Source organism: Podarcis erhardii, assembly GCF_964252035.2.
Source record: "Podarcis erhardii genome assembly, chromosome: 5".
Lineage (NCBI taxonomy): Eukaryota > Metazoa > Chordata > Lepidosauria > Squamata > Lacertidae > Podarcis > Podarcis erhardii.
The window spans coordinates 58530266-58546814 of NC_138509.1; the positions used below are offsets into that span (position 1 = coordinate 58530266).

Consider the following 16549-nt stretch of genomic DNA (forward strand, 5'->3'; position numbering starts at 1 on the left):
GGGTCCTCTAGTCCAACCTCCTGCAGAGCAGGAATCTTTTAGCCTAACATGGAACCCACAATCCTGCAATTGAGAGCCTTATGATCTACTGACTGAGTTATCTCAGCAGCCATCAACCTTCAAGTAGCTTATGGCAGTATTATATTTGCTGGCTGACCAATTTATTTGTTCAATGAATTGTGAGTTCATAGGATGGGTAGGTAGGTAGTTACAGTTCGGAGATGGTTGATAGTTGACTTGAGAACCTGGGTTTTTGCATGAGTAATCCACTGTCAGCACTTGGGAGAAGATGGCACTCCTCCAGCTAAGAAGACAGATATTTGTGCTTGAGTAAGTGAAAGAGATGCAGCAGAAAAATTAGCTTGGGGCTGCAATGCAATTGCTGCCTCAGGGGTTTCTCTGCTCTATGGGGAATCTTCTGCCTTATGTGTGTCTGTCTGCTACTTACGCTCTGCTTGTATATTTGTATTTAAAGCACTATTTTGAAAACACCTTAGTTTTTTTTAGCTGTCTCTCTTCAAAAGGAACTAAATATGTTAGTGCTGTTCCTGGAATTCCTCACTACTCAGGAAAGTGGGAAATGTTTTAACAACAGACTTTTGAACTACTGTATAGCGTGCAGACCAATATAAAAGAGTGGGGCTAAAAATCTGAATGTGGTTCCTACATATCAGCTTTCTCAGTGGTGGGGAACCTCCAGCCCATGGACCTAATTATGCCTTCCAGGCCTTCACATTTGGTCCGAGTAGTTTGGCCCAAACCACGCCCACCTGTCCATTTTCTGGTGTCCTATGTGGCTCAGGTAAACTTGTGGGATCAAATTCAAAATGATGTTTTCTTTCCAGCCGTTAGTAGTTCGGTGTGTGTGTGTGCGTGGCCTTTTCTGCTGCTGCTAAAAGAGCAGAATTATAGCTGGAAAGGAGGAAGCAGGATTAAGACTTTATTGGGTTTAAATCCGCAATGTCAGCATGGCATTGGTATGGTGAGTTTGTTGCCACCATAAACATGGCTCACAATGGTTAACGCTTTGGGAGATCGCTGCGGCAAGGGGATGTGAGAATATGAAAGACATTGTTGCTAAACCTGATGAAGACACCATGATATCCATGATATTCAAGAGAGATGTGACTTCCAGCAACTGGTATACAGAGGCATCCTGCACCTAGCCATGACGGTTATGCTCCAACAACACTGGCACAGGCAGCATACCTCTTTGTACCAGTTGCTGGGCATTGCAACTGGTGAGGATGCTGTGGGACTTAGGTCCCACTTGCAAGCTTATCAACATCTGGGAGAACAGGCTGCTGGGGTAGTAGGGTGGCCTTTGGTCTGATCCAGAAGAGCTTTTTACACTATGGTTTTTGTTTTCACTAGGAATGCTAACTTTTACAGGTTTTTATAAAGGTACTTGATATAAAACACAAATTCTTCTCATGTCAGATTTCTCTCTTTTAATAGCAGAATCATCGCCAGATTTACTCGGCAGCGGCAAGTCTCTCCCCGGGTTTCACTAGGACGGACTCCCTGTGTTAAGTGCGATTAGGACGGCAGCCTAGATGTTGCCAACCCAAGCATTACTGCACGGAGGTCTGGATCCCGTGTTACTCATGCGTAGGGCAGACTCGCTGGCATCAGTGGGGTTTAAGACACAGCCATGGATACCTTGGATCCACCCCGTGAACTCGGATCCACGCGCACCTCCACTCTCTGGTTGTCCTCGTTTCTTCTTTGCGCCCCCGGAGCACAGGGGTCCCGCAGAGGATCGGGCGCGCGGACCAGGAAGAGCCCTTTCCCCAGGTTCCTGCTGCGCCTTTCATCGTTGCCATGGCCAACCGTCCGCGCCTCCCTGCCCCCCCCCCCGCCGCATTTCCGCGCGCGGCCAGGTTTGGGCGGTAGCTGCGCCCGCGGTGGCCCCCCGCCTCCGCGTGGCCGTGCGCGATGACGTGCGCGTGACGCAAACGGCGGGCGTGCCGGCGGCGGCGGCGGAGGCTCGGGGCCCCTCCCCCAGAAGATGGCGAGTCCGTGCGGGAGGCAGGAGTGCTCCATCGAGAGGCGCGGCTTCCGCCACCAGCTCGACTCGTGGCGACACCGGCTGCTGCGCTGTGTGGGTGAGGGACCATGGGGGGGCGGAGAGGGGAGCGGAGCCCGGCGGGCGGGCGGACAGGCGGGCGGAGGGGAAGCGGACCGCTTGTGTGGAGACAACCCCCCCCCTCTTTTCACCTCCGCCCCACTTCCCCTCATCTCTCTCCACACAGTGAGGGGAGAGAGAGCGCTGAGCCCCTCCCCCACCCACTCCTCGGTTCGCCCGCCGGCTGACCGCGCGCGCGCGCGCGCGCCCTCGCTCGCTCCCTCCCGCGCGGATTAGCCGCTCCACGCGCGCCTCACACCCCTCCCCCTTCCTCGCGCCTCACGGAGCAACCGCGGCCTAGGCTCCGCCCCGCCCACTCCGGCCTGGTCTCTCCTCTCCCTCCCTCCCTCCCTCCCCCGCCCCCTCTCGGGAAGGTGGGAGGACGGGGGAGAGAAGAGGGCCCTTTGTTTGGGGGAAGGGGGTGAGCTGGGCTGTGTCGGCCGGAATGGGTCAGGGAAGGAAGTGCTTCGTGTGGCCTCCTCCCCACCCCCCTCGCCCAACTATATATGTATTTATATATATATATATATTACGCCCCCCCCTCCCCCGCCCCCGGTCAGAGGCTGATTCGGCTTGGGAAAGTTACCCTTGCTGGGGATGATGGCAGAGCAGGATTGTTCCGGGGTGACCACGCCCCTCTCCCATTTCCAGATTTTTGCACACAGGTCATTCTTGCTTCCCGGTCCCCCTAATCGGTTTGCTCCTTGCTCTCCTATGTTCAGCCACATTGTGTCCGTGTGGCCAAGGAGCTCGGATCCTGCTCCGTTTATCCCCTGGTGCTGAATTGTGTATAAGGATGTGTGTATGTGTCGAAATATTATAGTCACCGATTTACCTTGCATAATGTTCTCAGATGTTAGGAAAATTTTACCCTATTGCCATGATACCTCTTGTTGAAAAGGTAGTATTCCCCTAAATCTTTTGGATTGTGAAGATGACAGAATAACGTGCCTTGGAATCTTCATAAGCTGCTACGGTTGAGAACCACTGTGCTAGGGAAAGCACATTTACTTTTTATAAAATATAGAAGCAGGTGAAAAGGTGCAGTTATGTGGAAGGGGATATTATTTATAATGCAGTCTTCAGGTTGAACTGACAAAGCTCCTTTCATGTGAAATACAGGTTTATTTCAACATGTAAGAGTGTTTTCTGCTCATTTAAATATCTTAAAAATCCCATGTGCTTTCTCCTTTGAATTCTTTAGATAATAATACATCATTCCAACATTTTAAGACAGTAGCTTTCTTAATGCACAGGGATGGACTACATACTATTAAACTTACAATGCAGTCATGCATTCTTACTAGGAATTAATACCACCGTTTTCACTGAGGTTTATCCCTTAAATGTGACTTAGGGATAGCAGCCTTATTATCCTGAAGCACCAAGTATTTACTGAGTAAAAAAGCAGGGGCAGAAGAAGCAGATCATTTAAAGTTGAACTCTAGTTTCCTAGACAGCAAAAGATGGATGCTGATCATGTTAACTGTAATCCAGCAAGTCACCTTAAAATTCTGTAGCAGTGTCTGCTTTTCTTAATTGTAATTTAACTGCCTTACAACTCTTGCTTAAGCAGTTGCCCCTTTTTAACTGTAGTTAGTAATTACTCAATATTAACCTGTTAATAGAAAACACTGAAATTATGCTGTTCTTTTTTAAAAAATAGGAAACATTTTTTGTTGCACTAGTGCATGTATTAAATGGCATTCAGTATATTGTCATATTTGTTTAACTGTATCAAAAAATAGACCAGGGCTTGGGAGAGAACCACAAGCACATCTGAATGATGTCACTGGTTAGAAGGTGGGTCAGAGTTAACTGGTTGACTAAAAAATGGAATGGCTTCTTGCCTTTTGGAAAAGCTACAGCAGGTAATGCATTAGAATATTTCTTCAGGAGAAATATGTGCTGTGAGTCTGCTTGTTTGTATTAGCATCTATCAGTTAGGTGCCTATCTCTGGAAGATCATTTTACTACTTCCTCTGCTTGATGGAACTGAACACAAATTTATTCTTCATCCTAGTATCTTTTTAATGTATTTGAATGGTGGTGTTTGTGTCCGAGTGTTAAAGTATACTAGAAGGTTAAAGGCTAGCAATCGTTGCACATATCTGCTCCAATTATTTCAGGTCATCAGTTAACTTGAGTTGTTATGTATCCCTGTTAGTACTTGTGGACATTTGTTTGAAATTCTGTGATTTGCAGGGGAGATTGATACTAATGTTTTACTCAAGCTTGGTCAGAAATACTAAGGATGTCCGCAAACTCAAAAAAAATAATATCCAGTGGTAGTCATACTCGGAGTAGACCACTTAAGATTGATTTCAGTGGATCTATTCTGAGTATGACTTAATCAGATATCACAAAAAGGAAACATGTTGGAGCATTTGTGATATGTTGGAGCACTTCTGTTGCCGATTTGGAAAAAAATGAACATAGCATCTAGAGGGAATAATTCTTTTTGCTTCTCTCCCCACCCCTGTAGTCTTGGTATCTATGTGGGTGCACTTTCCCCCCTTTTGTGTAAACAGAAGATATGAAGGAAATGACTAAGCTGCGAAGGTTAATCACCTAGCTATCCAGATTATTTTTTGAGGTAAAGTACAAAAACATTTTAGAAGGTCCAAAGTATAATTGTGTTTGTAGCATTTTATCTTGATAGCATTGCACCTAACAGTTTGAACTTCAAATTGATCAGTTTTATGAGGTCTTAGCTTCATAAACTTCCAGGGTGCAATAAGTATTTGTGATATTTTCCCCTGATCTTTCTCTGGGAAAGTAAAATATTTGAGTTTATGAGTCCATTCCAAATAAAACTTTAGTGGGTGGGAGGATTGGTTTGGTTTGCATACAGGACTTTAGGTTTTGTCTCAGGTAGCAGTACTGGGAAAGAGAACTACCTGTGGCTTCAGAGGCAAGGTTCTGGTTCCAGTGGAAGACAGGTTGATTATGTGTGGCAGCTATCATTGGTCTGATTTGGGCCAATAAGTCCACAAGAAATTGTTAATTTTATCTTGTGTTCATGGTCTTTGGTTAGGCCATATTGCAGTAACAACATTTTTAATAGACGTCTTGGAGGAAGTATGGAGAAAGTCCACATGGGATTTTTAAAAATCTAAATCAGTGTTTGTGAACCAGGGTGGGAGGGAAGCATTTGATGATCTTGAGTGGGGACAGAAATGTTTCCAAAATATGTACAGTGTAAGTAAAAAAAACAAAAACAAAATTTCAATCCATTTGAGAATTAAAATAAAATAATGTAGGAGCCAGGTTTGAAGGGGAAGAGTGGGATTTTTATATTACTAAAAGGGGGCATGAGTTAAAAAAAGATTAAGAAACACTGATTTAAAGGCTTTGAATTTTACTAGAACAGAGTGTTAAAAGTTAGCAAGTCAGTTGTTTAGATAGAACTATACTCTAATGAAGTTTAGCTGAGAGTATTAAAAATTGGAATGGAAATCTTTAGTTCTATTCTTACCAAAAGATGCTTTGATTAAGTAAGCTTTCCTTATTGCTCAGGATTTGGAAGCCAATATATATGATTTGTTTGATTTTGCGTTGTTACAAACGAGATCATTTGCCTGGATGCCAGGCCAGCGAGTTTAAGTTTGAAATGATAACCACTTGTCATTTTACCAGTTATCAGTTATCTGTGCTCTATGTATTGTAATAAAAAGTGCTATAATTGGTGCCAGGAAGGTTACATGCTAAGATAGCCAGATTTTCATCTTGCTGTTGAAAGCTACACATCTGTGAAGTGATATGACTGACTATTGGGGGGGGGGGAATCACATACCAATAGCGTAGCGCTGAGTTGTAGTTTTGATTTGCATGTTTTAGAATTTAGGAGTGTGTTTTTCAGGGTTTGATGCGAATCTCATTAATTTGGAATGCTCTGAGGGAATAATGGAAGTTTCAGAGATAGGCTTGATACTAAGGGCTACTTTCTAACACTTTCTAACACAGGGAACAAAGTCGACAGGCTTTATTTTTATGGTTGCTTTTGGTATTGATAAAAAGTAATTCCCAAGATACTTTGATTACCTAATATCTGAATGTCCCTATAAGTGCTACTTTAGAATTTATATGCACCAGACCTTCATACAGGCATCATAGTGACACTCACACTTACCTGGTCCAGATTCCAAAAGATGTAATTCTGTGAAGCTAAAGTATGATACTTAAAATTAGAAGCACAGTGAAGACAAGGAAAGATGTTCCGTCACTATTCTGGTAAATTTTAATAAACTTTCAGAAAAATAAAATTATGATTTTCTTCTGAATCTTAATGAAAGTGCATTATAATGTATGTTTTGTTTCCTGTCAATAGTGTACATGCCAATATTTTGTTCAACCTTCTCCCTTTCATAGGAACTCCACTAATATACCCCTGAACCTACTTCATACACTTTCCTGAATAGCGAAGGAAAAACGACCCCGTAAACCTTCAATGTTCCCATACGTTTCCTTTTTTGTAAATGCTATACCCTGCTGGATTTGGCTCTAAGCCTTTTAAAAATCATGAACATCATAGGAAACTAAAATTTGTCATTATGTATGGCCTACATAATAGTAGCATTGTAGATTGTAAATCAAGTACCTCTGAACTTGGGAACATTGTGAGTGGGTGTGCAACTATAGATTGTTCAGTATTACATCTAGTTTTCATTTTACAGTGCTAAATACTGTATAATAGTTAAAATATGGAATTGGTATTACTATAGATGCATACACTTACAGACCTTGAATAGCCTGATGGTTATTCTTCCCAAGATGTAAAACAGCCATGCTTATTTCTTTGATCGTGAATAGAGAGGCTGTTTTCATTGACTTCTGTTTGTAGGCTTTTCTGGTTGTTCAGCATCAAATATGCAGGTAACTCGGGACTTGCAGAGCAGTGGAAAATGTTAAAACAACAAATCTTCTACAAAATGCACAACATTTAGAGGCCTGCACATGCTCTAGCTACAGAGACCAGTGTTCTGTTCTCAAAATGTCTATGTGAAGCTCATACATCTATAAGTGATAACTGAGAAAATAATTGAGCCCAGCTTTCATGTGTTATAAAAATAGAATATGCTTTTCATACACGACATACATATAACTGTTCTATTCAGCCATCTCTACCTGTGTACAAAATACCTTCTAACACTGTCCTCTGACCGAAGATGGCCCTGGTTAAGCAGCATATACAGATATTGAAATGTTTTCTTCTCATTGGGATCTTCTTTGACTAAAGAAGGAAACCCCTTTCTTTTGCATCTTTTGTGGTTTCTCAGACACGTGCTAAGAATATATGGTATATGTTGCATTGTGCTTTGAACTTTGTCTAAATTATATAAAGTAGTTACAGGATTTGTGTCTGTTGGGAGAGCACAGTGGGTGTTAAAAGTATGAAACCTAACTCTGAGGACCTTGCTATTATTAGTTCATACACTTATTCCAATTTTTCTTGGCCAAGAAAAAAAAGCTATGCACATTTAATAATGAGATTTTATAAACCATTCAGATTATGTACAAAAAGGTCCAAAACATGGTCAATGGTCCTTCTGGTTAATTCTTGCTTAATTCTTGTCATTCCAGTAGAGTAATAAGGCTTGGTTATTGTGTGTGTGTGTGTGTGTGTGTGTGTGTGTGTGTGTGTGCAGTTCTCTTGGGGAGAGAAAGAGCTGGGAGGGACTGCAGCATAGGGAAGGTAAATTGCACAAATGTTCCTGATTATTGGAAATAAATTGAAGCTCTTCTTACTATTGCAATTATTCTGAAAATGCTTATTCAAAATTTTTCATCTTGTATCCCATGAGATTATATTGAGTGAAACAGTTACATTTCATTTTTTATTTTTTTATTTTTTTTTGTATTTAAGTACTGAACTTAATTTCTTATCTACATTAAGAATACCAACCTGGAAAAGTTAGTCCAATACTAATTTGCCAGAGTTCTAGGCAAAAACAAACAAACAAACAAACAAACAAACAAAAAAAGGCAGCCAACCCTAATATAAATTGACTCTTTTGTTTCCTCCTCCAGTAATGTTCAGAGGAATAAACAACTGTAGAAATTCATTTTCGGGTTACGTGGCTTCCTTGCCACTGTTTTTGGGTGTTTCCTTCCTAATCCCATTTCCTCCTTTAGACATCTAACTATTTCCCCTGCTTCATCTTCCATTCTCAGTTCTGAATCCTTTATTTCAATACTACATCATATGACTCTTTCCCCCACCACATCTTCATGCCTAGCTTGCTGCATGCTGACTACTGGCAAAGTCTCCCTCCCTCAGTGACTTTTAAATATATATATAAGTAAAACTCTAGATTGACCTCAGGATCAATCTTAAGGTCAAACTTACCACATAAACTTCTATGTTCCTGGAATATGCTTTGCTGAGAATGATACAATTGAAGCATAGAATTTTATTTATTTCCTGTTGAAGCCAAATTTTCTTTTAAAAAAAAGAAAAAAAGTTCCAGGGAAACAAAAAAAATCAATATCTCGTACTGTATCATTGTCTAAGCTGGGGTAGACAGACAGTAATTCAGGATCTCTGGATGATTTTTGATAGATCAGCAAGTATTTCTGACTCCCAGTTATTAAACAATGGCAACAAAACATCTTCCCCTACCAAAATTAGTCTGCTGAAATGAAGATTAATCAGGATTGGACTGTTGTGTGAAAAGACACTAAACTCAATTTGATCCTGAAAATGCTCAGAATATGCTCAAAGGCACTTTGTTCTTTAATTCTGTGTGCCTTGCACACGGCTCTGGTTGGTAGATCTCAGGATTCTAGTGAAAAAACAAAGTTGATCTTACCAGTCTAAGATCTGCCCACCCTGTCCTAATCTACTAGTCAGATAAGCAGTGTGTAAGAGTGAAGAAAGCTGATTGGTACAATGGCTTACAGCAAGTGGCTCTAGCACAATGAGACAAGAGTGTCTTTAGTGTGGCTTGAAGGCAGAGTGTTGTATCCAACAAAGTCATCAAATGAGCAGAACAACTTCTGCTTTTGCAACAGAACTTCTCTCTCCCCTGCTTTCCACAAAGCAGATAAGGGTTGCATGGAGGGAGGGGAGGGAAGGGATGTTCTGTTGTGCCAGTGTTAGTCCTGCTTGCACACTGACTTCAGATACAGCTCACATCACTTTTTTCTAACTTCTTGATCTGTTGCAGTCCCCTTTATCTCCTTTTCATCCATTACAACTAATCCTCTGTTTCCTTTGAACATTTTTGTTGTGTGCTAGAATTTCATTACATGTCATTAGCACACTTTCCTGAAATGTGATGTGTTTTCCTTCGTATGTTCCTAAATTCATTTATATTTTTGTTCCTGCTAATGTTTGCAACATTACCCAGTGTAGTGCCATCTGTGAATTTAACTAACATGCTGTTTACCCTTTCTTCCAGATCCCGTTTCTGATCCTACTTCCACATTTGGGAGTATGCAAGGGACAAAAACACCTCTTTGCGTAGCTTGACTGGATGCCCCAAGACTAGGATGTTAGTATATTTAAACCATTTTCCTTCCTTTGTTATGTTGCCAATAACTATTTGTACATTGGTTGTTTGGCTATGATTGGCTATTGTGGCACTTTATAAATAGCAGTAGTAAAAAAAGTTAACTTACAGAGCTTCTGTAAAGTTTGGCCAAGATGTTGAAAATGTGTGCCAAAAGCCTAGTGCCTAATTAATCCCAATATGATAGGTTCTTGGAAGCACTGACTACTGTCTGTTCCCTTTATCAAGTGAGAGTTGAGAAAGCTCAGTATTTTTAACTAAAATAAAGCCAAATGTACTTGGGGGTCTGATTTTAGGTGTCTGTTTCCCCAAAATGGAATAAAAACTTTGTGATTATGGTATTATAAAATGGTTTGCATTCAGGTGTTTTGTGCAAGATAATTTTAAATAGTGGCTATATGTTGAGATGATTCTAGTCTGTAGAGACTTTAATATCTAAAACACAAAAATAATGGCATTGGTTTTTCCATTATTTTTATTTGGTTCAGAATAGTCTGTGCTCCATAGTTTAATACCAATCTTTCTCAGTAAAGTCTCCATCTTGAGTAGGAGAGCTGCAAATTGCATGAAATACATGACTTTGGTGTCTGCTTGCTTTATTTCTTTTTATTTTGTAATGTGAGGGATTGACTGAAAACTTAATAATTTGATGGGCATAGCTGAATCAGCCTAATATGAAAACATGGTTCCCCTACTATATTCTAAATGCTATGCAAAGCAGTTTGTAAATGGTCAGATCCCTAGAACTTTCTCTTAACAGTAATGTTAGCTTTGTCAGTAACTTTTCAGAAATGTCTTTTGCTTCCCTTTGTTCAGTCTCCACATAAAGCATGAAATGAAAGAGAAAGCAAACATACAGGAAGACATAATAGAGGTGTCCTGCTATAACTGGAATCATAAGGGGCAGTGATAAGAATAAGTGAACAGGCAATGCAGTCAAAGGGGAAGTTCATTGGTGTGGGAGGGTGAAGGGGAAGCATGGGATGTGGTCCTTTTTGCCACTTGGCTGCTTGTCCAGGGGCAATTGCTACTTACCAACTGCCTATTCTTTGACACACCACTGGTCCATCTAGTTCTCCAACATCAAGCACTGATAGTTTTTCCTGTCACTGCTGCCTGATAGCTCTTAAGTGGAAATGACACAAATCTCTCATATATTTTGTTTGGAAGTGTTTAACAGGAGTGAATGAAATATTGTATGGGGTGAGTGGAAAAATGGTTAAGTTCAAGATGCAGAAATCTGTGGTGAGGAGGAATGAATGAACCAGTGGAGTATTTGAAAGTGGTTGAAAAAAGCAGAGTTGTGAATGGGTAAAGGAAAAAAGGAGATAGAAGGGTGATTGGGGGGACAGTAGCATTGCAGTAAGATTGTGCATATCACTGCAGCAGACGAGAGGGGCTGTACGCTAAGGGAATAGAACCAGAACGCGGTTTAGAGAAGATAGTTTTATAAAACACTACACCATGCATAGAATAGTATATTAATTAATTAATTAATTAATTATAATTAATTAATTAATTATATTTATATCCTACCTTTCCTCCAAAGAGCACAAGGTGATGTACATGATTGTCTTCTTCCTTGTTTTATCCCCACAGCGACCATAGAAGGTAGGGAAGGATGAGAGACTGATTGGCCCAAGGTCACCCAGTGAGTTTATTGTAAATAAAGAGCAATGTGCAGTGATTAACTTGTGGTTTCAGTGGCAATTCTGGGGCATTTGGCATTCCTTCTCTGGAGCTCTGTGCCCTTTTCTGGTCAAAGCTGGAGCCACCAAGCCTAGATGGATTTGAAGGAGCAAGGCAGATCAGGTCCAGCCAAGGAGTAGAGTAGAATAGGATCTGAGGCAAATATCAGGGACAAAAGGGCTGAGAAAGTGAAGCCTCTTATACTTTGTGTGCCACAACAGTTTGGCCCCAATGAGCAGGGATAAGAGTGGGCTAGAATGATTTCTAGCATAATGCTCATGCAATTCACAGTTGTATTTGGCCTTGATTACAGAAGGACTCCAAAGCCCTTTCCAGAGCTGGCTCCATGCTTCAGTAACATTAATTTGGTTTGAATAGACACAATGCTTTCCTATATTGTGCCTGTTTAACATACATCTAAGCTCTGGTTGAATTACCACTGATTGCATTTTTTGCACCACATTGCCATTTAGCTCCCACTTTATATATTTATTTTCCCTAACCCTTGTGTATACAGTACATATTTGCCAACTCAGATCTCACTTCCTGCATCTGACAATTATTCTTTTTAAGGTGCCACAGGATTCTGTTCTTGGTGCAACAGACTAACACAACTACCCCTCTGGAAAAATTGGTCTCTGGCATGTATGTCAGTGAGGGCTTTGGGGTGGAAAGTTACAGGAGGGGGGGAAATCCTCTTATTTGCCTTGCTTTCTCTCTGCCCCCCATTTGCTTAGTAAATGAATGTTTTAGATCATGTATGTGTGCTTGGGATAGGGCAGTAGGATAAGAGATGGTCACATCAGAATTTTCAGATCTCCTACCCTTGTGGAAAAAGCGCTAGGGATGCAAATGACCCTCCATCTCTTCCTCAACCCCCCAAACAAGTGGAAGCTGATGGTTTTCTTTGCAGGCTGCCAGGGAATGTTGGCAGCAGGGAGCAGCATGTATGCAAGAGCCCTTAGCCAGCTGGTGCTGGGAGTTAGGCTAAAGAGTTTTGGCAAATAGCCATCTGCCTAGGGACCAAAGATAGGGGAAATTGGATGTATATTCTCTGAGGCCAATCTACCCTTCCAAACAAAGTATTTAAGTGGGGCTGCTTCCTTGCAGCTTGAAGGATCACAAGATGGGGAAAGTAAATTAGCCTCCCAGAGCAAACTTTACTTGACCCCCCCCTTTCACATGTGATATGTTCATAGGTCTCTTCTTTCTTATATGAGTATTGAAGATTACTAATGTGAAAATAATACACAGGGCTGTGCAAGGGTAACTCTGGCTCAAAATTCATGTTGAGAATCTTGCTTTCCGTTGTTTTGGGCTTTAAATTTGGGGCTTGAAAATAGATGTGCTTAGAAGTTGGTATGAAGTCTGGAGCCCTATTTATGAACAGAGTTGTACATTCTGTTGTTGCAGCTTCACCCCAATTTTCACATTTTAATACAATATACTTTTATCTGGAGCTTCATTATATGTTAAGCAGGGCTGATGTGAGTAAAAAACTCAAGGGTGATAGTCAACTAAGTTTTACTTAAGAGTAGACACACTGAAATGAATGTACCTAATGAAGTAATGTTCATTAATATCGGTGGGTCTACTCAGAGTAGTTCAGGGTTCTTGTTCCCATGGCACAAGTATGAGAGCTCATCTCATACTGGGGTGCAAAGTACAACCAATCAAGCAGTGGGAATTGTAATATATAACCTCTTCCTGGATGTTGATTTACACTACTGACAAGAGTAGCATATGCTAGATATTTTAAACTTCTCACTACGCTGCATGCTGTGCCATCAGGCCAGAGTTCCTCTTTTGTTGTTGTTATATTTTGCTACCCAGGGAAGGGAAGCCCTATATTTGTCTAGCTCAGGGATGATTTCTATGGATTAATAAATCCTTCCATGTGTGTGATTCCTTTGTTCCTGTTAAAATCACCATGTGTTAATAAGCTTTTAATTTGCACTTATCCTTGCTGACCATAGGAATGTCAGCAAGATAAATGCATGTAAAGGCGTTCATTCTGGTAACTACACAAGAAAGTCCTGAATGACAAATTGCTGGCTGACTGAGAGAGATGCGCCCATTTGCTCTTTCATCCAATGCCACCAACTGTTTCCTATTCTTTTGCTGAGGCAGGTAGGGAGAAATGGTATCAGCTGCTTCAAGCAGAGCAGGATTCAGCTATTACTCTTGTCATGGCAAGTGTGGCACCACCCTCTAGCAAGCATGAGGAGTGGCCAGCTTTCCTCCCAACTTTGAAAACCAGGGAATGGGGAAGGATCATCCCAGAAATGTCCAGGCAATCTCTGCCCCCTTCACCTCTCTAAAGTTGGGAGGAAGGCTAGGGATGGTATTGAAGTTGTGTGATTCATGCCTGTGCTAGAAATTCACCAGGCACATTTTGTGACTGGTGCAGGTCCAATTGCGACCATGTGGAGATCTGTGGATGCCAGGTTGGCAACTTACATCTCCATCTGGCTTGCCCCTCCAGTTTTCTTGAGCAGGTAAGAAGAAGAGCTTATTTACTGCATTTATATCCCACCTTTTTCTCCAAAGACTACATGGTTCACCCTCCTCCTCAGTCAATCCCTACAATGACCCTGTGAGGTTAGGTTAAGAGGTTGTGACTTGTCCAAGGTCACCCAGTGAGCTTCATGACTGAGTGGGGATTTGAACTCCACTCCCAGGTCCACACTCTGACCGCTATACCATACTGGCTTCCTAGAGTACTTCTGCTATTGGGCTGCTGTATAAATTAAATTGGTAAATAAATATTGGGAAAGCAAAACAATTCTTAGAGAAGGATATTAAATATTTTCCTTCGATCTTGAATTTGTTTTATTCTGGATTGTTTTATTTGATGTTTTAATGTGTTGTAAACCACTTTGAGATTTTTTAAAAAAATCTCATATGTGTGGTATAGTGGTATAGAAATGTGGTCTAGAAATGAAGTTAACAACAACAAACACACGACCATAACCTAGGCTTAAAGTGCCATTTGTCAATTAGCATATATCTATCTATCTGAGTTTCTAATACTTATCCAAGCCCCCTGGAGTTCCTTGGTCCCAGAGGGACAAACCAGCAATACCTCTCCCTTCCTGCTTATGGACATCTTGGGTGCTATTTGAAAGCAAGTGCTGTTGCCTTCACCAGCTGAATCTCCCACATTCCCGCCTCTCTTTCCCACAAGATAAAGAGGCCTTTACAGTTGTTGCTTGGGAGACAGGCCCAGAGCTCTGCTTCTGAGCAGCTGATAAAGCTGACATGATCCTAAGCACTCTTTTCTGCAAGAAAGAGGTGGTAGGGGTTCCAGCCACTGCTTGATGATGGTGGTCCCCTGCTGAGTAGTGACTGAAGTTTGCATGTTCCCTGAAGGAGAGGAAGGTGGGGATGTTTCTTGAGCCTTTGCTTGGTGGAAGGGCCAGAGCTCTCTCACTAAGCATTGGTTGAAATTCACAAGCTCCTAGCTTGCAGGAAAGGTTGGGCAGGGGGGAGAACTTCTTTTGGTGTTGGGGAGAGGTACTTGCTTCTAACAAGCCAGCAGTGGGGAAGACCCTCACAATCACAATTTTTGGATTGGCTGACAGTACCAGCCCGAAATCTTAGACAACTTAGAAGCCATTAGTCCTAAAAAGGCTGCTGTTACTTCTAGGAATGGATTTCACTGGTCAATTCTTGCTCTGGCTGTGCAGGAAGAAATTAGATTTCATTCTCTTGGACAACTCTTAACTAATTTTAAATGAGAAGTAAAACTGTTATCATCCAGTGTAAAGAATATGCAAACTGCCAGCAGGGGTCTTAGGCAGAACAGTGCAGAACTAGGGAAAGAACTCTAGAATCATAGAATCATAGTTGGAATAGACCACAAGGGCCATCGAGTCCAACCCCCTGCCAAGCAGGAAACACCAGCAGAGCACTCTGCTGTGCATGGTGCTTTAGAAATTCTGGCTTCCATATTGTTGAATTCATAAGACTGCATTTGCTGTTGCATGTAAAGAGAGTCAAACACTTGTAAAAAAAAAAAAGTAATATCCTTGACTGAGGCCTGTGAAGTTGTGTCTGGCCAGCAGAATAATCTCTTATTTAAAAATCTTTGTTTCTAGTCTAAATATTATTAAAGCAATTGGAGAAAAAATGCAATACTCCTCTAAATCCATTATGCTTTTTCTGTGAGCATGATGAAGGGACAGTAGTGATATCTTGTATGCTGGGTAGAAGAGGTTGATTGGATGTAGAAAGTGAGAGAAAAGCGTTTACAGTTAGGTAGATTAAAAGTCAAAAGTAGAAGAAGAAGAGTTTGGATTTGATATCCCGCTTTATCACTACCCGAATGAGTCTCAAAGCGGCTAACATTCTCCTTTCCCTTCCTCCCCCACAACAAACACTCTGTGAGGTGAGTGGGGCTGAGAGACTTCAAAGAAGTGGGACTAGCCCAAGGTCACCCAGCAGCTGCATGTGGAGGAGCGGAGACGCAAACCTGGTTCCCCAGATTACGAGTCCACCGCTCCTAACCACAACACCACACTGGCTCTCATAAAGTACATAAAGCCAAAGGATGTGTTGGTTTTTTTGCTCCCCACCCCCTTCAAATCTAGAAGATTAAGACACAGTCTGCCAAAGCAATTACCACTTCATGTGAAGGTAAAGGCAACAATTACCTAGGATCTGCAGATTTGTTTCATCCATGTCAATTAGGGTTTTGCATAGGGATGTGCGGGTGATTACATGATGTCAGCAGAGAGCTGGGGTGGTATAGTGACTAAGAGACTGAGCTACAAATCAGGAAGCCCTTTATTCAAATCTTGAATTTTGATGGCTTTAGGCAAGTCACATTCTCTCAGCCTTAGCCCCTAACCACAACATGGGGTAATAATGCTGTTTTACTTTACAGGGAGTCTATAAAAATTATTTGTATTCAAGGTGTGTATATAAAGATGAAACTCTTTGAATGCTTTGCTATATAATATATTTTTAGAAGAGACTGGATATGTTTTCAGTAAGAGGCTGAGTGTGTGTTCTCATTCTCTATTGTAATAAGGGAAGCTGAATTCTACAACTTCTATAAATTATGAATATTCAGCAGATATGCATGATTCCTCTTACTGTACTTTGCATAATTCTGCAATTTTTACTCTTCTGCATAACTTACATTGTTTTTTGTTTGTCATGGAGAAGGCACAAAGCTTTACAGTGTGCTGAAGTGCTGTTCTCTTAACTACTG

At 41.5% G+C, this 16549-nt stretch overlaps 1 protein-coding gene across 1 annotated transcript in view; it reads left to right on the top strand.

Annotated features, from left to right (window-relative positions):
* Positions 1-1964: 1964 nt before the first annotated feature.
* LCOR (ligand dependent nuclear receptor corepressor) overlaps positions 1965-16549 on the top strand; it is a 56793-nt gene continuing 42208 nt past the window's right edge. The window contains exon 1 of the mRNA XM_081863869.1: positions 1965-2108. Coding sequence (XP_081719995.1) covers positions 2012-2108 — 97 coding nt within the window. The 5' untranslated portion in view covers positions 1965-2011. The remainder of the gene's footprint in view (positions 2109-16549) is intronic.